The sequence below is a fragment of the Muscardinus avellanarius genome (assembly GCF_963383645.1).
Source record: "Muscardinus avellanarius genome assembly, chromosome: 7".
Classification (NCBI taxonomy): Eukaryota; Metazoa; Chordata; class Mammalia; order Rodentia; family Gliridae; genus Muscardinus; species Muscardinus avellanarius.
The window spans coordinates 79,448,820-79,472,358 of record NC_137793.1 but is presented as its reverse complement, the minus strand read 5'-3'; the positions used below and the strand labels follow the sequence as shown (position 1 = coordinate 79,472,358).

Sequence of the window (23,539 nt, the reverse complement as noted above, 5' to 3'; positions counted from 1 at the left end):
CAAATTATACCTACTGTGCAAGGCCCTCCATATGTTGCTTATAAGTTAGGGGGTCAACTGTGGTATCCCCCTCAGGGGGCTAGTGCTAATCAGAATACTTTTCCACTTTCAACCATCCTCCACTTTCCTGTACAGGAGTGTATGATCATTGGAAAACACAGAGTTAATATTGCTGGAAACGGCTTGATGTCAGGACTCTGCCATTCCTACAGAGGGTTGGGCAGGCAGGGACCCCCTTGGTGCCTGCTTACTAAAGCACAAAAGAGTTCTCTTGATAAATAACTTAATAGGTATTATAGGAAATTAGATGTTGGCATTGTATGTTAAAAAAAATAGAATAAGTTTAGTATAAATTTGATGGTTGGGTCAAAATAAGTTAATAGAATACCTGGTAGACAAAAATAAGAGATAAAATTAGCAGCTAATTTTAGAAGTATAAATAGTAAGTTTAGCATTTAGTAGTTAAGGATAAGTTTAGTTTATTATGTGTGATGGAGAAATTGGCTAGGCAGAGCCTCCCCTTTCTGGTGTTTTTGATTAAAGATCATAAGAATTTAAGAAAATAAATTGTACATTTAGTATTTTAAAATATAAAAGTAAAATGTTTTGTGCCCCTTAAAGATCTCTTAAAATCTTTGTGTTCCTTCTAAGGGAAAAGCCCCTTGTTTTCTGTACTTTTGTTTAGCTTTAGGTTTGAATGCGCTTTGCAGAGCTCCATTGTTAGTTAGGTTAATAATTAGAATAAAATTGATCTTTATGGCTAGGTAACCAGAATGATTTGTATGACGTTAATTTAGATAATTTCAGGCGCTTTTTTTTTTTCAATCACAGTATTGGGATATGAGCTCACTGAGGCAAGTTGAATTGTTTCAAATAAAGTACAAAATGTACCTAGATATATTGAAAACATGTATTGCTAAAAGTTGTTTGTATCCAGGTGTATTAAGGATAGGTTTTGCCAAAATTTGTTAATACCAAATATTTCCGTATAAAAGCATATAAAAAACAAAAAACAGGAAAAACAGGTGGCTTCGAGGTGTGCCTGCTACGTGGAATTCAGGTTAATGAAAAACAATGCATGTATAATGTGGTTTTAAAAAGCTAAATGAAAAGCAAAATACGTATGATGTGGCTTGCTGTAATTTGTCAGATTCATGTATAAATAAAGTATATTCTAGGGCACAGGCGGAGATGCCTTGCCCCTGCTACTAAGCACAGCATCTCTCATTCTTCAATTTCACCGACCCTACGCCTCCTTCAAGACCCCTGGATTGGCCGAGGCTGGACCCTGGCAAAGAGGAGACACAGAGAACGACTGAATGATGTATAGTGTGGCTGACACAATGCAACAAAACAGCCAAAAAAATACTATTACAGTGGCATATAAAATTCCATGCAAAGAGGAAAATTATAATGTAACCAGTACATCAGAAGCCTACAGGCTCTGGGTCTCTTTTCCCCTGTAAGGATGGCCAAGGTGACCTTGGAGGGAGGCAGTCAGATATTGGCATAAATGCAGGCTGTGGCCACTGTGGCCCATCTCTGGAGAGCCCGATTCTGATGTCAGTCCAGTGCTGTGAACCACACAGGAAGGAGTGAGTGTGCACATGTGTGCAGAGGCAAACACAATAAGAGAGCCCCATAAATCTAATAAGACATCAGCAGTTGTCCCTAACAAAGGTTGTCGAGAATGTGAGTTTACAAGGATAATTACCGCTCGTTACACAGAGCGCAATAACTTTCTTGTTAGCACAAGAATTTGTCAGACGTGTGTCACACGGGAAGTGGAACAGCTGTAACTCTAAGTGACAGGTTGCTGAAAAATGGCTGGTTTCCTAAGCACCTGGTCCCCTGAGTCTTAACATAATCTTGTTCTTAAATTAAAATGACAACAACAACACACCAGCATAGCAAAAGTTTCCACTGCAGAAACCGCCCGCTTGCTGAAGTTTACAGGGAGAATTTTCAGTGTGTCAGGGACCAAGCGTGGAGAGACTGTTGTTAGAGCACACCATCACATCACACATCTGAGCTGTCACCCCATCCCCATCAAAGGACAGGAACCCGGATCTGAGCCCTCTCTCTCCTGTCCACCAGCCCCACATTCGTGGGAAAGTGAGTTGACTTCTCTGAGTCTGTTTCTCTAATGTATACAATTGTCACAAGCAGTAGAAATCAAGTGCAGTGAATTAACACAGTGCCTGGGAAATAAAAAATGTTTAAGAAGCAGCGTTAAATAGACTTGCTTAATTAAACATCACCCTAGGCTGCATAACACAGAGATGACTACACTTTTTTATATAAAAATGTAAGCATCACCTGACTCTGACAAGGTAGAAAAAGAAGTGGCTATAATTGAGGTTTTCCCTAGATAGCCAGGAAATTATGCTCTCCATTGAGGAATGGTTTGGGAAGGAATCGGGGAAAATACAGTTGTTTTGTTTATCCTTATTATAAGCCACTGGAAATGATTTCTTATCTTATAGGTAAGAAGTTTCAGGGAAACCTAGTATTTAAAAGCCTTTGGGGAGCACATGAAATGAGGCCCATTTTCTAACTGGCCACTCTAAGCAAATTCTCTCATGGATAAAAGGAGGTATTCCAACTGACAATGTGTTTCATCTCAACAAGAGAAGGAAATCTTCTTTTGAGCACTGTGCATCTTGCTGACTCTAGATACCCCAAGGCTCATAAAAATACTGCAAGTCAGTTGGGGGTGTGGCTCATTGGTAGAGCACGTGTTGGGTGTGCAATGGGCTCTGGTTTTGATGCCCAGCACTGTAGAAAAAAATAAAATAAAATCTTACAACTGTTTCCTAATCTGGGCTTGCAGCTTTTAAGGCTGAAACCTTTCCAGAAGAGTGAAGGTCTTAAATCCTTTCCTGCAACATGAGAAAGCATCTCAAGTTCTAATTAAACTGAAGCAATTAGCCCCCCACGAGTCCCTAACGCCGCTTCCCATGGCCAAGCAATCATCTCTATTAAAACCCATTTTAAAGTAAGGAGCAAACCCAAAAGCTCCACTGGCACACACTTCCTGCTTCCCACAAATCAATTACCCCTTCAGACGCATTCCGTAAATGCCCTTCGGCACACTCTGCCTGCAGAGAGGACTTTGGTGAGGGGACTGCTTAGGACGGGATGAGGCAGTTGCAATGACAAAGGTGGCAAGCAGCACAGGTCTGGGTAACAGAATCCATCCTCAGAGTGGGATGCCGGATCTCCAGATAGCTGGATGAGTTGGAGCCTCGGGTCTGCCTAACAATTAATTCATTCACTCCTACCATGAAAGAGCACACAAGCAAAATGGTTTCTGCCTGCTGGATGAAGTCTAAGAGTTGAACTATGCAACCAGACCACTGTCCAAACGGATGCTTCACCAGGACCGCCTGCTCCCTTGTCCCAATCTGCCACTGAAGCCTCCATGGGGTGCACCTTGCAGGTTCACAGGGAGTGCAATCTGCTCAAGTTCACTTGCTGTGTTTAGACCAGTTAGGTCCCCTCATACTTAAGGTTCTCCTGGAGAAAGGGAGCTCATTGTTTGCAGTCCAAGGTAGTTTCCAGACTCCACACCAGCAGTAACTACACAAAGATCAGTAGGTAACTAATTCAGATCTAAATAACTGTCTCAGGCAGGGTGTGGTGGCGCACGCTTGTAATCCCCATGCTTGGGAGGCTGAGACGGGAGGCTTGCACAGGTTCAAAGCCAGCCTCAGCTACTTAGTAATGCTCTCAGTAGCTTAGTGAGACCCTGTTTCCAAATAAAATATAAAATAGGTCTAGGAGTATAGCCCGGAGGTAGAAAAAGTCCCTGAGTTGCACCCCCAGTACCACCAATAAATAAATACATAAATAAATGCCTCAAGAACTAGAGTTATTTTTAATTTGGGCGAGTTGCCCCCTTAGTCTATTTCTTCTCAATTAAACAAGAGCTACCCCCGAATACTTTTATGTGAGGTACTTTTGTTGTTGTTTTGAGTTGAAAAAATATTTCAACTATTAGCAGATACCAAAAATGTTATTTTGACTAGTGTGACCAATAAAAGTAATTTTTGAGAGAGTTACTGGAAATTAAAGGTAGGAGCATTCTCCTCCAAACCTACACCCTCAGCCCTATTTTTTTTTTTAACTTTGAAACATAGTCTAAGTTACAGAAAGCTCACTAAGTTGCTGAGGCTGGCCACAAACCTCTGATTCTCCTGTCTCAGCTTCCCAAGTATTAGGATTTCAAGTGTGCCACCATGCCCAGCAGGAATAAGTTTTACAATTTTCCTATGAGCTACATTTAAAAGGACAAAGAAAGATTAATTTAACGGGCTATTTCACTTAACCTAATATTTTAAAATATTATTTTGCCATATAATCAACATAAAAGATACTTAATGAGAAGGTTTGCATTCCTTTCTCAGGTATGCTTTTTCTCAGACTGTATTAGACTGTGCAGATCTAGAACTATATTTGAATTGACTTGAAGCATAAGTGTAGTTAATACTGCAATGAATACTAGAAATTTACTGAGAATAAAAAAGGGAAGGTGGCTAAATGAGAAGATGGATATGTTAATATGATTCACTATAGTAACAATTTCACTGGGCATATCAAAATAGCACACATATTTTTATGAAAAAGAAATCAACTAACATGGGAAGATGTCCACAATTCATTGTTCCAGATAACTTTACCAAATGTTAACATGTAACATGACCTCATTTTAACTTTATAAAAATCAATCTCTATGTGTTCAGATATACACAGAAAATTGTCTGTAATGTAAGACAACAAAAAGTAATCCCAGTTATCTCTGAAAGGTAGAATTATGGATACTCTGTATGTTCTACTTTGTACTCTTTTCTATTTTGTAAGTTTGTTTTTCAGTGAGCAGGTAAACCTTTAGTTATCAGAAAAACTATAAAGCTAGTCTTTAAAAAACTTGTTTTGCTTCTTTTTAAAGTTATTTCACCCCAATCCTACTGGCACAGTAGCCATTGCCCTATTTTCAACTAACAGAAAAGATGACCAAAAGGTATATCTACCAGTCCTCACCCAGGCAGCATGGTACTTACAGCCAATCATCATGATGGCCACGGCAAAGATCTTCTCAATGTCTGTGGAGGGAGCAATGTTCCCAAAGCCCACGCTGGTGAGGCTGGTCATGGTGAAATACAACGAGGAGATGTAGACAGAATTCTTGCTGGGACCACCTTCCCACTTCCCTGAACCAGACCCATTAAACTGGTAAGGAGTGCCAATGTCCATGGCCAGTTGGTAGAGCCAGCTGTTGTTGCGGATGGTCTTGGTATCCTCGTCAAAGATCTCATAGTCCCCAATGCTGTACCAGATGCAGGCCATCCAGTGTGCTGCCAGCCCAAACACACACACCAGCAGAACCAGCACGGCAGCTCCGTATTCAATGTAGTGGTCCAGCTTACGGGCCACTCGCCCAAGACGGAGCAGCCGGACAACTTTCAGAGAGCTGAACAAGCTGCTGATGCCCTGGGAGAAGAGAATAAAGAGTCAAGGCCAAAAGGTTCAAAGATGCTACTCCTTCCCTCCTCCCCACCTGGGCTATTTTAAGAATACTGCATTCCCATAAAATGCAATATTATGCAACCCTTCAAAATTATAATTATAATTTTATTCCAAAGTATATAGAATGAAGAATTCTATTAGTTTTTCCCTACTAAACCAAGTTTAGTAGTTGTTTAATTGGTTTGTTGTTTAGTTTGTTGGTTCACTGTTTGTTTAGTTGTTTCCAAGCAAATGAAGAGATAATTATATCGTACAAAAGTCTACAAATATATGTGAGAATCTTTCCATATCAGAATAACTTTTAAGAGTTGCATATTTCATATTGCATAGTTGCATAATCTCATTCCATTCCACATAAGCACATATACATTTTAGAAAATGGTCAAGGTATGCACAAAAACATTCAGTTATTGCTACATTGTCAAACAGAATGACAGGCCGTTTTGTATTTGTCTATATTTTTGTTAGACTTATATATGCTTAATTTCTATAATACTACTTTTATAATTAGAAAAAAAAGAATTTTAGAAGCAAAACACAGTCAAAAAATGCAATGAATTAAAGAAAAGGCTCAGAAGACTAAAGATCTGAGACTCTGTTTTCTCAGGAAAGTTAGAAATTCTTGGAAGGCAGCATCACTTCTCTCAGGCCAGTGATTGTACAACCAGAAACCATCTATTTCAACATATTCAACTGAGGAATCTGACTGGAACCTTCTAGATGCATTGGTCAAGCCTCTTCCCTTTCTGGCTGGCATTCACTAGTCTTACCACTAGGCCAGGTCTACTCTCCACATACTCTCTGTGAAACAGCAAAATCAACATCAGAATAGAAATCTGGAAAATGGAAGGTGAGACCCACAAATGCCACTAACACGCTGTGAATTCAGGCAATTCCATTTCCTCTTGGTTTCCTGGTCCTGACAATGAAGGAGGTGGACTAGAGGATCCTCGTTCCTCTCCAAACATTAGCACACTCTCATCTCCAAAGGCTATGGAAACATACCACAAAAATCATACCATTTATAACCCAAAAGCTCCTCTTCTAAGATGATTCCAAGTGTTTACAGTGGAAATTTCCACTAACTTTTTCCTACTCCCACTAAAAAGCAAATAAGCAAGAAAACAACAAAAAAAAAGTCTTTTTTTTTTAATTGAAACTGTGTCCTCCCTTATGAGGTAAAAATCCAAAGGCCCATGTTCTTTGCCAAATAGACTAAATTTTCACCATTTTAAACACTGGATCCTTTCCAGGTCATGGCTATCTCCTCTTGTCCTCAGTCTTCTTAATGACAAACCTGCAAGGGCCGAGTACATCACAGACAGAAGGAAAAACGTATAAATGCTTTCTGATGCACTGGTAGGAGACTCACCCAGGTGGTTTCCTCTTTCTGGGCATAGCTAAACTATACTTCCTTGTCTCCTTCTATCTGTGTGGGTTCCTTGGACTACTTTCTACCAGTGGAATATGAGATAAATAAGATGACATTCCCAAGTCAGGGCATATTTTTCTTCCCTCTGGCATGCCTTCCAGATAAGGCCCATGTGACCATGATGCTACATATTGAAGATAGTAGACCAACAGCCTGGATCCTGGGCTATCTGGAACATTTCTCCCTCACTACAATCAACTCCAATTGTGATGGGATGGAAATGAGGAAGAACCTCAAAAATGAGCCACTGATTTTAGTATTAACCTTCTTGACAAATACACAGCCCTTCTGTCATGAGAACACATAAATAAACCATGTACAGCATGATCTTGCCCCCAAAAGACCACAAATCAGGTTGCCAACAAATTATTTTGTGGGAGAGGTGAGGTTTATTGCCCTTTTATAAAAAAAATCAAACAGACAACAGTTTTGTAGCTACAAAACTTACAGCAGAACCAATTATTTCTTGTCTAACATATACCAGCAAAGGACTGAATGAAAGAATCATAATGAATTTTTCTTTACCAAGGGGCTCTCTCTTTAGGGCCAGTGAATTTGACAAAGCTGACCATCGGTATGTCCACTCTCCTTCCCTCCCTTGAGTTTCCTTCTCCCTTCCTGTGCTTTTCTCAAAAGCCTGCCATAAGGAAAGAATGGGCAAATTTCTCATATTAAGGTGCCACAGACTGATGAGGATAAATCTAAGTCCTCTCTCCACAAGGCATCACATTCTAACCGAGGGGGAAACCTTGGAAAACCAACTTCCAGTAGTAGAATTAAAAGTCTCCACAGCCTAGATGAAGGAGATATTTTGGGATGCAAAGGAGCCTTTTTGATGACTCAGAAATCAAACACCATGTAAGCAGCCACCTACTCTCCACCTCCTCCTAAGGAGGTCCCTGAAATCATCTCTCAAAGCAGTTCTCCTCGGGAGCACCAGGGCAAAAACTGCCTTGTCATTTTTCTCAGTCATATTCCACTCAAAGCAACAGTTCTGTCTATGCAAGCCCCAAGGAATGGTCCTCCTGCCTCTCCTTGACCTTTCCCCTCCATGGTTCCCACTGCCTCAAGAGATTCCATTCTGTGATGGTCATTCTTAGAGATAAGAATGACTCTTATCACCCATCACCCCTCTTATCTCATGTTATTCCTCCTCTCCTCTCCATCTCTTCCCACCTGCCTGGGTAACTACAACCACTACCCAGAATCCATATTATCCTCTTGCCACACACCCTGGACCAATGGAGCTCCCCACATGTGGATGCTTGAGTGTCCCACTGCTTCTGCTCAGACTGGCCCCTCGCCCAGAATGCCCAGCTGTCCTGATACTGCCAGCTTATATGCTAGTCATTTTTCAGGTTATTTCCAACTCCTCTATGGCCACTCTGTAGTCACAACCAATAATTGGCTCCCCATGTCCACAGTATTCTGCATACATGGCACTTGAACACACCTTCTGTGTGATGACTTCCTGTACCCATTTCTTCAACTACATCATGAACCACACCTTCCTAAAGGCAGATATCACCTGTTATTGATTTTAGAAGCCCTCTTCACTGAATAGGACCCCCCTCCACAAACTATGCCTTTCAAGAAGCTCAGAGTGTAATTTTGTTTACAAATAGAGGTCTATTGTGAATATCTTAGTAGAGGTCATACTGGAATCAAGTGGACCTTTGATCCAGTGTGACTGGTGTCCTAATAAGAGAAGAGATGGACAGACAAGAGAAAATAGTATGCCAGATGCAGGTACACAGTTGGAGTGATGCCATCTTCAAGCCAAAGAATTCCAAGGATTGCTTGCAACCCAGTTTAAGAAAAAGGCATTAGCCAGATGTGGTGGTACACGCCTATAACCCCAGTACTTGGGAGACTGAGACAGGAGGATCATAAGTTTAAGGCCAACCTCAGCAGTTTAGCCAAGCTCTTACCAACTTAATGAGACCCTGTTTCCAAACAAAAAAATAAAATAGATGTGGGGGTGTAGCTTAGAGACAGAATGCCACTGGCTTCAATTCCTAGCACCACAAAAAAGGGAAGAGAAGGAAGGAGGGAGGGAAGGAGGGGGGGAAGAAAAGAGGGAGGGAGGGAGGGAGGATTCACTTGATGATCCTGACACCCTACTGATGCCTTGATTTCGGACTTCTACCCTCCCAAACTGTGAGAGAGAACATTTCTGTTGTCTGAAGCTCTGGTTTGTGATGGTCATTTGTTTTTGGCAGACCCAGGAAAGCCAAGATACCCACATAAGGTCTAGAACACAGAGCCTTTCCAGAAGGGTCTCAAATGTTTTCTAAACTGAAGTTTTAATTATTTGAGAATTCTTTCTAATTTTAAGGAGGCTCTGGAACAACATAAAACAAGAACTTTTTCACTATGTTATTTATCTCTTCCCTGATACTCTATTTCACAGTGGTTGCATAAGTTCTCTTTTATTACATTAACAGCTGGAATTCTAGCTTTTAAAAGCGTTTAAAGCTATTAAGTTGGTTTTTTTCTCCTTACTTTCCTGAAGTTCAGTGGACGAGATAAATAAAACAGAATGCTACAACCATTTTTTTTAAATGTAGTACACTAAAATATGACAGCACCATATGGTAGACCGTATCATTTCCCCCAGAGACTTCTTGCATCAGAAAACCCATCTCTTATTTCAAGTAGTTCCAGATATCACAACCTTGAAGTTAGAAAGAACCAAGAATTTCAAGTTGGGTCAACATGAATAAAGTAGCAGCAAGAAGCTGAGCATAGTGGCACATGTCTATAACTCCAGTACTTAGAAGACTGAGACAAGAGGATTGCGGTGTAGTGAGAACCTTGGTAACATAGTGAGACCTGAATCAAAATAAAAAATAAAATAGGGCTGGAGGATGCGGCTCACAGATAGAATGGTCTGGGTTCAGTCCCCAGTACCAAGGATAAAGGGACAGTAAGACTCTGTGCTGCCAGTCTTCATCCTTGATGGCCAATAATAAGACTAGAGGAAAGGCTTTGGAAGTCTTAGTAACCTCAGCTATAGCAATACTGCTACAATTCAAGTTAAAATGGATATTTAGCGGTTATCAGAATTATTTGTGTTTGAGATAACAAAGTTTTATCTAATCATCCAGCCTAAATAAATTCTTCACTTAAATTTGGCTTTGTCATAGCCGAATATGGTGGTACATATCTGTAATCCTAGTACTGGGGAGTCTGAGACAGGAGGATCCCAGGTTCAAGACCAGCCTCAGGAACTTAGCAAGACTCTCAACAATCTAGCAAGACCCTGTTTCAAACAAATTAAAAAAAAAAAAGGCTGGGAGTGTAGCTTGGACATAGAGCATCTCTGGGTCAAACCAGCCGTACCCAGTTTTAAACAAATGACTTTGTCATCTAACCAGATTCACCAGTTCTCTGTTTAATTATTTTATTTTTCTGACATAGACACGGACATAAAAGTTGCAAAGTGGTGACAAGATGTTATTGAAAAGAACTACTCTGTCCTTAAAATTCTTAGGTAGTTCTATCAGGCTTCTAGGTCCATATCAGGATACACTATCATTTATGATCAATTCTGCAGGTAGCCTTTAAATTTTTGTTTTAAAACCCTAAATTACTTATGACTTCTTTTGTATCCTTCATCAAAGAGCCTTTCTCGTGTTTCCCCCGAGTCCTCTGGAATCCACCTTCTCCTGGAAAGTAATCCCAACCCTCAGCATCTCCACGGATGATTCCCACTACCTTGCAGCTTTAGTTGAAATCGGGCTCTCCCCTGCCACCCTGCTTCTCCCCAGCTTTCTGCCATCTGCCCTAGACTTAAGAGTTAGGAGTTTTCAAGCTTCACGCTCTAATCTTCCAAACATATGCTCTTTGGCACCCACAAAAAGCCTCCCCTCCTTTGAGATATATGCTAGCAATACCACCTCATTATAGTGATTGATTATTTATACGTAACACTTATTAAATGCTTACAAATATGCCAGAACTCAGCCTTATAGTTTCACTAATTATCTTGTCTAGCAATTTCTCCTCCCTTGCCTTTCTTGGATCTTTACACCTGGTTCTCTAGCAGTTATCAGCTTGGGCAACCGTAAGGTTCAGGGCAGGGGATGGGAAACCATTCAATTATCTACTCTTGACCAGCAGCCTTTATCCACCACTCCACATCACCACTAAGTTCTTACACCCCAGCATTCTATGCGACGATTACAAGCTTCTGTACTCCCACTTGCTCCCACGGCCCCCATCCTATCTCTCCTTTGGCTTTTCTCTGAGATCCATTTTCCTCATCTCTTTTTCCCCACCTATCAGCACTCTCCAAATTGCACTTCACTTCCCATCCAGCCAACCCTGTGCAATTCCATTGCTTTGGGTACTCCCTTCCAGTAATAGCAGCTACATATTTAAAGTATCTTATGTATGATTCTAGAGATATCATGCGCATAGACAAAAACATGTTTATTGTCTATATGTATCCAAACAGGCAAAATTACCTAGAATACTAACAAGCCTTAACATCATCATTCTTAAAAGAAGATCCAGTTGAAAAACTAATGCACATGCTGTACTTTAACAAACATATCAATATCAATCACTAAGCTAAACATAAGAAGGAGGGAGGGAGTAGGAATGGGGTGGGAACTTGGTAAGGACTAATTGGGTGACGTGTGCATGTATGTCTCCATCATCTCATATCCCATTAAGTTGTATGACTATAATGCAACAATAAAAAATGTAAAAAAGAAAAACATTCATCTTATTACATTCCTATTCATGTCATTGGCTCTGTGGTATAATTTTGGCAATAAGTATGGGCATATAAGTTTGGCAATAAGTATGGGCATTGTTGCTAGCAACAGACATAGCCTCCAAAAGTTTTCCTGGTCTTTCCACAAATTCTATGAGTACTTACTAATATCATTTTTTTTCAGTACTGGGGATTAAACCCAGGGGTGTTCTACCTCCAAACTACACCCCTTTTATATTTTAGTTTGAATTGAGGTCTCATCAAGTTACTACACACTGACCTTAAACCTTTGAGTATTCTGTCTCAGCCTTCCAAGTACTGAGATTACAAGTATGTGCCACCACGGTGACTTCTAATGTGTGGTGCTGCACAACTATAATCCCAGTTGTTGGGAGGCAGAGACAGGATAATCACAGGTTCAAGCCCAGCCTCAGCAATTTAGTGAAGACCCTTTTTAAAATAAAAATTAAAAAGGGTCAAGGTTGTAGCTCAGAGGTAGAATGTCCCTGGGTTCAATCCCCAGCACCAAAACAAAAACAGAAAAGAAAAAACTTTCACAGTATTAGCTAGATTTGAGCCCTATTACAACAATGTGGAATTGACTCTCCTCTCTTGACTCCCACAATACATCTCTGCATTTTTAATTGTTCCCTAGAACATGTTCTTGGCATTTTCTTCTCAATATGCCGCACTTCTCTGGGCATCTGCATTCGTGAATGTGGCTTTAACCTCCATTTGTTCCCTAATAACTTGTAAACGCATCTTCAAAACCAAACTCTCCTCCTGACCTTAAGATCCCTACAAGCAGGCCATTGGACTGCCCATGACCTTGTCATTTCTAAGCCTCAGCCTAACTCTTATTCCCTAACTTGGAGGATGTGCTGAGGGTCTATGGTTTCTCAAGTGAAACACTAGATGTCATCGTTTTAGTTGGCTACGCAAGCATTTCTCAACTGAATGTTTTTTAAGAAGGCTGCTGTTAAGGGATATTAGAATTCTAATGGGTACTTTTGCTGCCATTTGGATAAAAATAGACAATAAATATATGTCTTGCTTATGCATATAACATCTCTAGAAATATGCAAAATACTAGAAATATTAATTGTGCCAGAAGGGGAGATCTTTAAAGAACTCTTTTGAACATTATAACACGTAAATTTATTGCTTAAATAAATTCTTAAATTTATTCTTTTTTAAACAAATAAGCTATAAAATAATGAAAGTTTAAAAATTATATGCAACCTCACTAGGCAACATCTCCCATTGCCTTCTAAATTAAAATCCCATTAGTTTGGCAAACAAGGTCCTTTGTCATTTGGTCCCTGTCAGCCCTACACCTCACTGCTCCCCTCCTAGGCATCCTCTGCTTTAGTCAGACCAAATTATTTTGGGTCCCATGGTCGCACTGTGGCCTCATGCCCTTCATTCACACAGTTTCTTCTACCTTGAACACAGTCCTTCTGGTTGGATGCCTGGAAAACTCCTTGGATCTTCAAACACATTTCCCAGTGCCTCGGTTTTAGGATGAGTCACAACATACTTATTGCTAAAAACTATCACTGTAGAAAGTATGCAAGTAGCCGGGCATGGTGGCGCACGCTTGTAATCCCCGCGCTTGGGAGGCAGAGACAGGAGGATCGCACAGGTTCGAAGCCAGCCACGCATGCTGGCTTAGGAGACCCTGTTTCCAAATAAAAATGTAAAAATAGGTCTGGGAGTGTAGCCCGGAGGTAGAAGGGCTTCCAGGAACCCCAGTACCACCAAAAAAAAAAAAAAAAAAAAGAAAGAAAGAAAGTATGCAAGTAGTGCAGCTTTTAAAATAAATATTAGAGTGGATTCAACCTTATACCCAATAAGAGTGTCACTCTTTCACATGAATTCTAATTTCTTTTTCAGACCTGAAAAAGAAAGGAACATGGAAATGGTAGCGTCTCAAGAAACGGTAACCAGACATCCCACATAGGACTCTAACCCTCCATTAAAAGAAGAAAGGTTGAAAACTGCTGGTCTAAGACTCAATACAAATAGTTGCCTCCCCATGAAGCCTCCCCTGGTATCTGTAGGCAGGGCTTGGCACACTCTTCTCTAGCTCCCCATGACTGGTCCTTCTTTCATTCTTTCAAAAAATAATGTGAGGCAGAGTTTCAAGCACTGATGATGACAAGACCAAAATTCTCACTGTTCTGGAATTTTCAGTGAGGGAAGATGAACAGAAAATATAATAAATACATAAAATAAATGCTCTATTATGATGACAAGATGAAAATTAGGCAGGAAATAAAAAGAGAGTGACGGGGGAAGAGAGGAGATGGTTAGTGTTAAATGGGGTATTCACTGAGATGTTCCCATTTAAGCGAAAGCCAAGTGAAGACGAGAGAGAGAGCATGAGGATATTTAAGGGAACTGCGCTTCAGACAAAGAAACTGCATTACAAAACGTCCTGCATTAGGAACAGCGTTGGTCACACACACTGTGTTTGTTTTTGTTTTTTGTTTTTTTTTTTTTTTGGTGGTACTAGGGTTCCTGGAAGCCCTTCTACCTTCTACCGGGCTACACTCCCAGACCTATTTTTTACATTTTCATTTTGGAAACAGGGTCTCCTAAACCAGCGCGCGCGGCTGGCTTCGAACCTGCGCGATCCTCCTGTCTCTGCCTCCCAAGCGCGGGGATTACAAGCGTGCGCCACCACGCCCGGCTAAGTCACACTGTGTTTATATCAGGCTGACAGGCCCGTGGTCAAGAAACCCACCTTCAGTAAGAATAAGAACTCACACTTATCAAGTGCTTCTTAAGTACTAAGCACAATAAGGACTTTATTTGCAGTATTTCACTTAATCCTTACAACATTTTAAGCTAAATGTATCATATGCCTAGTTTGAAAATGGAAAAAAAATAGATTCCTGGGATCATTTGTCCAGAACTGCAAAGTTAGAGAGTGGCACAGCTGCAACTTGAGCCCAGATCCATTGACTTCCAACATGTATTCTTGACCCTTCACCCTGCAGACTCCAACTTTAATTTCCTACCTTTGGAGTTCTAGCTCATTAAGAATGTTCAATAAAGGTTTGTTGAATGGAAACCTCAACTGGAACTTCCTAGTAGAAGTTGGGATGGTAGTACATCTAGGATTGTTATGATTAATTTGGGGCATCAACCTGAGTGGATTGAGGGATGCTTTGAGGACTAGTACAGCATAACTCTGAGTGTAGGTATGCAGGTATTTCCAGGGAAAACTGGCATTTCCAGAAAACTGAGTGGGATGACTCACCCTGAATCTGAGCAGCATTATCCAATAGGCTGGGGACCCAAATGAAAAAATAGTGCAGAAGAAAGAGGAAATTAACTTCTTTCTCTTTTGCTCTTCCTTACTAAGCAGGTGCATTTGAGGCTGCTGCCTTTGAACATCAGACCCCAAGGACTTTGGCCTTTGGACTTGTACTAGAGGACTTAGGTGGGGGGCTCTCAGCCTTCAGCCTCCCACTGGGAGCTACATCATCAGTCTCTCTCATCCTGAGGCTCCCAGCCTCTTCCATCAAACCACACTGCCAGCTTTCCTGGCTCTCTAGCTTTCACTCAGCAATCATGGAATTTTTCAGCCTCTGTGACCATGTGAGCCAACCTAATAGATTCCTTCTTATATAAATATAAATTCCACTGTCTCTACGTATCTGGAGAACCCTGACTAATACAAGGATTTACTACTTTGTTAACAGGAATTGCCTTGTTGTCTTTAAAATAGTGATGACTTCAAGAGTAAATGTTCCATGAAGATCCCACCACTCAGAACTGCAGAGTCATTTCAAATGCATAATGGAATAAATTGGCTAACCAGATTTTATTGGAAGTTACTCACTGAAGCCTAAATATAATTTGCTTCCCTTTCGTTGTTTCAACATTTTACTTTAGGCTTGTTTAATTCAATTCAGCAATCACTTCCTGAAAACCTAGGACAAGAAGGCAGAGACAAGAGCTACCAGGGACACAGAGACAAGGAAGATGCAATTCCCTGCCCTCAAATTGCCTACAATCATGCCACAGAGGAAACACAGCCTGTAAACTACAGCACAGCAACCAGTACAGGTTAGCTGCAACCACAGAGCTTCATTAGTACAAGCCCTGTTGGCTATGCATAAAGGGAGTTTTTCCTCTCCTTCATTTAAAAGATCTGTTGACCATATTCAGGGAAAAGATGTGTCTGCTGCATGCAAGTGGAGCTTTTAAACAAAAATGGGTTCACTTGCAAGCATCTATTTGTTTAATCTAATCATGCTATCCAAAAGGCACATCTGCAATCTACATAGAAAAGAGTCATAGAAAGGAGGTTAGAAACAGTTGCTTAAAACCATCCACTTCCTTTTCTGTTTACAATTCAAACCATGAAGTAAACTGTGTATTCAGTGGAGATATCACACTATCAGGCTTTTCTAAAAATTGAAATCTTTATCATGGGCCAAATAAAATCCAAAGGATAAGAAATAGAAGCAGATCTGATTTTATCAGGCTATGTCTCTGTCTTCTCAGAATACTAATCTCAGGTTTTCTTCTTGCAGCAAAGTAAAATGAGTCCAAGTAAGAATGTATGTTCTCTCATACTGAAGGAAGCAATCAAATCACGTTGTGTTCTGAGGCTCTGGCACTGACATAGGGTTAGCTGTGCCTTTAATTTGCTTTGATTTGAGTTCTCAGAGAAGACAGCAGGTTAAGGTCTGGCGTAGGTGAAAATCCCAGTAACTTCCATGAGGGTCGGGTCTATAGGTAGTTTTGGCACTGGAACCAGAAGAGAGTATTGGTCCACTTATCACCCTCCTGGCCTGAATTCTTGCTACAAAATCACACTGACATTAGGAAAGCATCACTTTGAATAGTAAGATTAGAAGAAGCAAGGAGGGCTAGGGCCTCCTGGCCACATGCGGTAACATTATTTATGGCAGAAGAGAGGCACAATTTCCTATGCAGTCTAATTTGGATTTCACACACACACACACACACACACACACACACACACACACACACACACTTCTCAAACATAATTCACTTCAACATCATCCTTAACCAAGACTAGGCTTCAGGTAAGAAGTTAGAAGCCCTTACATTTGTACCTTCCTGAGGAGGTCCAGTAATTTGTAGCATAGGCCTCCACATTGTAAGTGGAAGATGAGGAGGGAAGGCTCAAGCAGCCAATTTAAATGTGCAAAAGGTCCCTTACAGTTTGAGAAGCCAGCATGCAGAAGTTCAGATCTCACTGGACAGGATGCTATGTATCCCCAATGCCCGGGAACTGGGTCGCCCGCATGGGGCAAACCAAAGGCTGAGAGGGGAGAGCACTCTGAAAAAGAGCTTGTCAAGCCACTGGACACACTTCTTGGGGACTCCAGGGTAGCTAAAGCAGGTTCCTACTGAGGATGCCAAGGTACAGGCTGGCCCTGGGACATTTCATAGACTGACTGAGAAAGAGACAGAGGGAAAAAGAAGACTCAGCATGGTCCTAACACAGATCTTCCCATGTTTTAGGTAATGAGGATCCTCTTCCAGCTAGGATGAAGAGCAGTGCTCTTCACAAGTTTAAAGCAGTGAATGGTGATGAGAATATCATTCACTCTAGAATTTTCCACTCCCTGAAGCACCTGACATGCACAGAACTCGACTCTACTGCCATCTGGCCCTCTGAAAATAAGTCTCTATGAGAATGTTCTGAAGAAAAATAATGGCTCCTTTAAGAGGCATTTTGGTAAACATATGTTTCCAAACATTCTGAAAATAGAAGATAGTCACCATTCGATATGGATTAAAATAACCAATAGCAGGCTAGGGGTGTATTTCGGGGTAGAGTACTTGCCTTAGCATGCATAATACCCAATTCCCAATACAGGGGGGGGAAAAAACCCTACAAGTTGAGGGAATAAGAAAAGCTAAAAGAAAGTATTATATCTTCCAGCATGACGAATCACATAGGATTTAATCTAAATTCAGGGCACAGGTATGAGATCACACCCTGTTTCTGACATGCTTTTGTTAGCTTTGTGATCCCGTAGGTCACTCCAACGTCACTGAGCTTCATTTTCTCACGTGTAAAGTGGGTGAAATTCCTGTATCCAAGGTTAACACTCACTAATGTACTAGGTACACAAGTGGTGGCCATTTTGTTCTCTTTCCACTATAAAATGAAGACGAGAGAGGGAGAAGGAAAGGGGAGAGAGAGAGAGAGAGAGAGAGAGAGAGAGAGAGAGAGAGAGAGAGAGAGAGAGAAGAAGAAGAAGAAGAAGAAGAAGAAGAAGAAGGAGGAGGAGGAGGAGGAGGAGGAGGAGGAGGAGGAGGAGGAGGAGGAGGAGGAGGAGGAGGGAGGAGGAGGAGGAGGAGGGGGAAAAAACTACTTTCCCCTAAGAAAAGGTCAGAATTATCAGAAGTAAATTTTCTCTAGATGAGGATTCATAAAGAAGAAAGCCTCTTTTCTGAAAAGTTGCAACTAAGCAGTCTGATCCAGAACACTCAACCAAAGCATCTGCTGCATAAGCTGAAGGAAAGTGGAGGGGATGCTGGACTTGGGCTTCTGCACACACAGAACCCCAGGCATAAGTAAAATCAGCTTCATCAGATTTGGAGAGGATATCAAAAAAACAAGGATAGTTGAAATAAGGAAAACCAATGATTCAATACTTAGGTATTTGCATTTCTAATTTTGCTTTAAAAGATCTTTGACAATAATTATTAGAAATTATTAAAATAACAAGCAGGCCAGTTGGAAGTTTATTGTAATAAAAAAGCTGTACATAAACCTTGATCTATCATCCCAATCCTGTTCTGTAATAGCAAATAACACCAATAATTTATGAAGCATTCACAATATGCCAAGCAGTCATATTAACCTTATATGCATTAAATCACTGAATTCTCACAACTATCTATAGGAGAAATACTATAGTTCTCTCTACAGTATATGAATATAGGGCTTTTTCTGAATTAACTATTAGAGCAGCAGCCATGAGGGATGAGTTTTGTGCCCATTACACTCGGGCTTTTAAAAATGACAACAAAATCAAATTCTCCATGGCTATTCCCAAGACATAAGCCAAAGTAGCCTACTGCTCTCCCATTCATTCAGAAAATCCTCTCCCCCAAAGTCAACTGGTGGTAGTTGGAGACAAATGATGAGCCTCACAGTCTTTTTACACAGCAGGTAGCAGAACAAAAATAAAAATAAAAAACAAAAGCAGTTTTAGGATAAAAAGATACTCCTGCCATCCCCCAAAGAGGAATGCCAGGGGAAAGCTTAGATTTAAACCCTCTTGGCTTTGGTGCAGATTGAAGACTCTAAAAAGGAGTTGGAGAAAGACATGGTAGCATCATAGAACTAACCAGCCCAGAACCTAAGTGCCTTTTGAGGGAGCATGCCAGGCCCAGAGAGTTGGCTTTAATTTTAAGTCGGCTTTAATTTTAATCTACCAAATCATTTCACCTTTTTTTTTCTTTTTTTGGTGGTACTGGGATTCCTGGAAATCCTTCTACCTCCGGGCTACACTCCCAGACCTATTTATTATACTTTTTAAATTTGGAAACAGGGTTTCTTAAGCTAGCACAGCTGGCTTTGAACCTGTGCCATCCTCCTGTCTCCGCCTCCCAAGCGCGGGAATTACAAGCGCAGGCCACCACACCCGGCGTATCATTTCACCTTTAAGTAAAACAAAGTAGGCACTAGAAGACTCCCAAGATTCTCAGCTTAACCTCACACAAGGCCACTGATGACCAGAGAGGGGAAGCCTTTAACCCAAAAGTCAGTGACCTAGCTGGGGCCATGCCACAGGTCCTCCCACCTGCCACCTGCTCCCAGAACTGTGATGAAGGTTCTACCAAAATCCTAAACACCGGGCATGATGGCAGATGCCTACAATTCCATGGGAGGCTGAGACAGGAGGATTGCAGGTTCAAGTCCAGCCTCAGCAGCTTAGTGAGACCCTATTTCAAAATAAAGAGGATGGAGCTCAAAGGTAGAATACCCAGAATCCCCCTCCCACACACACACACATACACACATCATTTATGTTTTCTTTTTTTAAGTTAAAACTAAAAGTTATACAAAAGGGTGCTGGTTGCAATGACAGTATTGTTTAGAAATTTTTCTTTTTTTAAGTCTTTGGTGCATTTATGGACAGTAATTTAAATCCCTTCTTGGTGACCCAAGGGTATGATCCCATATTTGGACAGAACAGACTTCTCAGGGGCAAAGTTCCTCCAGGCAAGCAAACTGGGCCACAGCTCCCCAGGCCAGAAAGCAGATGGCCAATGGACACTGCCCAGGGTGGGACTTCTGGACAGGCCAGGGTCTGAAGGAAGGGCTGGGGATCTAAGCCTCAGCTCTGGAGGCCTGGAACCACACAGCTCCAGATCGGGAGGGGACTCAGAGACCCATAAATTTCACTCAACAGATAAGGAAAGAAATCGAGAGAGGGTGATTCATTCCAGACACAGAGCAGCAGGTGACAAAGCCAATGGCAAATCTAGAAAAAAAAAAAAAAAAAAACAAGCTGTTCATTTTTTTCTCCCTGGTACTGGGGATTGAACCCACGGTATTTCTACCTCTGAACTATACCCCCAGCCCTGTTTTTTATTCTTTATTTGGGAACAGGGTCTCATTAGATTGCTGAGGACCTCGCTAAGTTACTGAGGCTGGCGGTGAACCTGTGATCCTCCTGTCTCAGCCTCCCAAGTGCTGGGATTACAGGTGTGCGCCACCACGCCCAGCCTCACGCCCAGCCTCACAATTCCTTTAGAGCATGACGTGCTACCATCTCAAATAGAGAAGAAAAGTGGCACGGCAAGTTCACTAACATGTCCAAGATGACAAAGGGAGAAGTGACAAAGGGAGCTTCAAACCCGAGTCACCTCCTGGCCCAGTGGCTAACAGGGCCACAAGGGAAGAGGAGGCAGGGCTACAACCAACAGGCCTCTCGGGCTTCCGGTCACGATGAACTGCCCAAGGCCTGCGCGTGCTGCTCCTGGTTCAGGGCATCTCCAACCTCCCTCACTTTGGTTGCTCCCTTATCGGTGCCTTTGCACTTATTTTTCCTCTCCTTGGAACACTTGTACCCCAATATCCTCCTCCCCTTGGAGTCATTTCTCAAATGTCAACTTCTCCAAAGAAGACTTCCCTGACAAAATTGAACCACCCAGTCCAACAGTCTCCCCTTTCTCCATTTTATCCTTCTCCAAGTATCTATCACATCCAGCACTCTAGAGGCTTGGTGTTTGTTTGCTGGCTGCGTCTTGCACGAGGATGGACACGCTGCACACACGGGCGCTGCTGGATCCTCGGCACCCAGAATTTTGCAAGCGAATGGATATACAGCATCTACTGCCACTTAACAGTTTGCAAAGTCCTTCCATGAATATTACCCCCATTTGGTTTTCATGAAATAACTCTGCAAACATCTTAAAAGAAATCCCACTGTGAAGGTCAGACTTTATGTCTTCTGCTGGTCTGCGCCTGTTCCTGTGGCCTGAGACATGGCTTCTACTTCCCAGGACACTCAGGGAATGAACACAGCTGGTGTTCTGGAAGGCTGGCTGAGGGAGGTAAGGTACCCTGCCCCTCCCCAGTGAAATCCCAGAGGCAGAAGCCATGTTTCAAAATCTAAAATCTTTTTCCATTTGCTTCACTGTGACAGAAACTAGGGCACTTGTTTGTGAGGCAGACAGTCACTGCGACCACGACTGTGACTGTGACGTGCCTGGTTTTGGAAACTCCTGTATTACTCACCCAACGTTAGCTGCAGAGGTGTCTTGTACTGCATTGTCTGTGGCTTCATCAACAGCCAAAGAGAAAGAACACTCAATAAACAAGGAAGCAAATGTGTGCTTTCTTTTCTATCTGACCTGTCCTCGCCCACCTACTCAACTTCCACCCTGTGATTTGGCCCTTACCTGTCTCTCCCAACTCCTCACATACCCACACTCCAGCCCCACAGAACAACTTGAATTCTGAGACGTGGCCTGTCCTTCTAATGTGTTGGTCCCTACACTGCACTGATACCTGTTCTCAGTCTCCAGCCTTCTGTCCACTCTTTCACCTAACCAGCTCCCTACTTAGCCATCACTTTAAAACTCTTCCTTGACCTCCTGGCCAGAGGAGTCTACTCCCAGCACACATTCCTGCTGGGAACTCACCTCGGTGCCTACCCCAGCAAACTTCCCTGTCCCCTCACCGTCCCTTCCATTACTATGTGAACTGGAGTTCTCTGAAGCAGCAGCATCTATACTAAAGATCCTGTAGACTGCCCAGCCTTGGCTGATGGAACATTATCAGCCCAGGTGAACAGATAGAAGGTCACAGGTCCTGAGCCAATGGGACTATCTTTGGCCCTTTGATAGTCATTTGCCTTGATTTTTGCACCTGACCTAATATTCTCATAACTAATAGATAAGCTGCTCAGAATGCATGAACTCAGTGACCTCTAGTCTCCACCAACCCTGAAGCTAAGAATGCTCTAACAACTGAAAGCTATAAAAAGAGATTTCCCTGCCTTACTACAGCCTACCTATCTGATGCTCCTACCTATGTGACTGGTAAATGTATTGATTTATGACTTTCTTTTGTTCTTTCATTATAAAAGTTTATACAACCTCTTCCATGATGGAACAGGTCATCCAGGGTAACTTGAATCTATGTCTGGGGCCATAGTCACTCATGTTTGCCTCAGAATGAACTATTTTCTTTAAAGTAGAGTCTTTTTTTTAATAGATAACTACTGGTTTCTTCAAGCCATGCATGGTGGCATATGCCTATAATCCTAGTACTTGGGAAGTTGAGACAGAAGGATTGTAGATTTGAAGATAATTTCAGCAATGTAGCAAGACTGAGTAACCTAATGAGAGCCTGTTTCAAACAAAAAATAAGAGATGGAGATATAGCTCAGAGGCAGAATGTCCCTAGGTTCAATCTCCAGTAAGACACACACACATACAAAAAAATTGGGTTTTTCAGGATAGACACTCTTAGTTTCAATACCAAGCCCCCAAAACCCACCTGTTCCCAGGCCTAGAAGGAAGAGCTATCCCATAAATAATTGCTAAATGACTATGGAAATTAGATTGGCCTCTGAATAGGCAGCTTTTAAACAAGAGTGAGACTGCTTGCCCTAGAGTTACCCCTACTTACAGATCAAGCCCCACATATTCATCCCAGTGGGTCTCTGTTCAAAAGCAAAGGATAAATCTAAACTCTTCTCTTTAAAATAAAGTGGAGTGCAATCAGCCACATATGTTTAATGTTCATTGAGACACCAGTAGTAAAGGGAAAAACAGGGAACAGCCCATGTAACTAACAGTAGAGGAATTGTTAATTAAAATAACTTAATTATATTCCGTCCTCAAGTTAATTAATCAATTAATCAGTAAGGCAAAATGAATAAGGGTCTCGGAGTTAGAAATCTGGACTTACTTGCTTGCTATTTGTGTGATCTAAGCATATGACTTAATCACTGTGACAGCCGACATAAAATGGGGCTTATCTCTTGGGTCATTGTGATAATAAACCAAGATAATGGATATAAAGCATTTTTACAACTCAAAGCACTATATAAATACAAGCCCATTAAAATTATAATTATGATTACTATTACACAAAAAAGGGTTTTGACTCGGTGAGAAAATCTGTATACAAAAAATGTGCTTGGCCACATAAATTATGTGTACATTTTAGATAAAGACTGGAAGGAAATAAGCAGAAATGAAAAATTATTGGGTCAGGGGAGGAGTCAGGAAATATTTGTTGTAGAAGGCTAGGTATTAAATATTTTAGGCTTTGGCACGCACACAGTCTCTTTCACAACTATTCAGCTCTGCGGTTTTGGCCTGAAGTA

The 23,539-nt window shown here is 41.5% G+C and overlaps 1 protein-coding gene across 2 annotated transcripts in view; it reads right to left on the bottom strand.

The window, feature by feature from the left end:
• KCNH1 (potassium voltage-gated channel subfamily H member 1) overlaps nt 1-23,539 on the bottom strand; it is a gene marked incomplete at both ends in the record, with an annotated part of 376,618 nt that overhangs the window by 206,447 nt on the left and 146,632 nt on the right. For both annotated transcript variants that reach the window (XM_080698436.1, XM_080698437.1), the window contains one exon: nt 5,064-5,493. In XM_080698436.1, the coding sequence (XP_080554562.1) occupies nt 5,064-5,493 (430 nt within the window). The remainder of the gene's footprint in view (nt 1-5,063; nt 5,494-23,539) is intronic.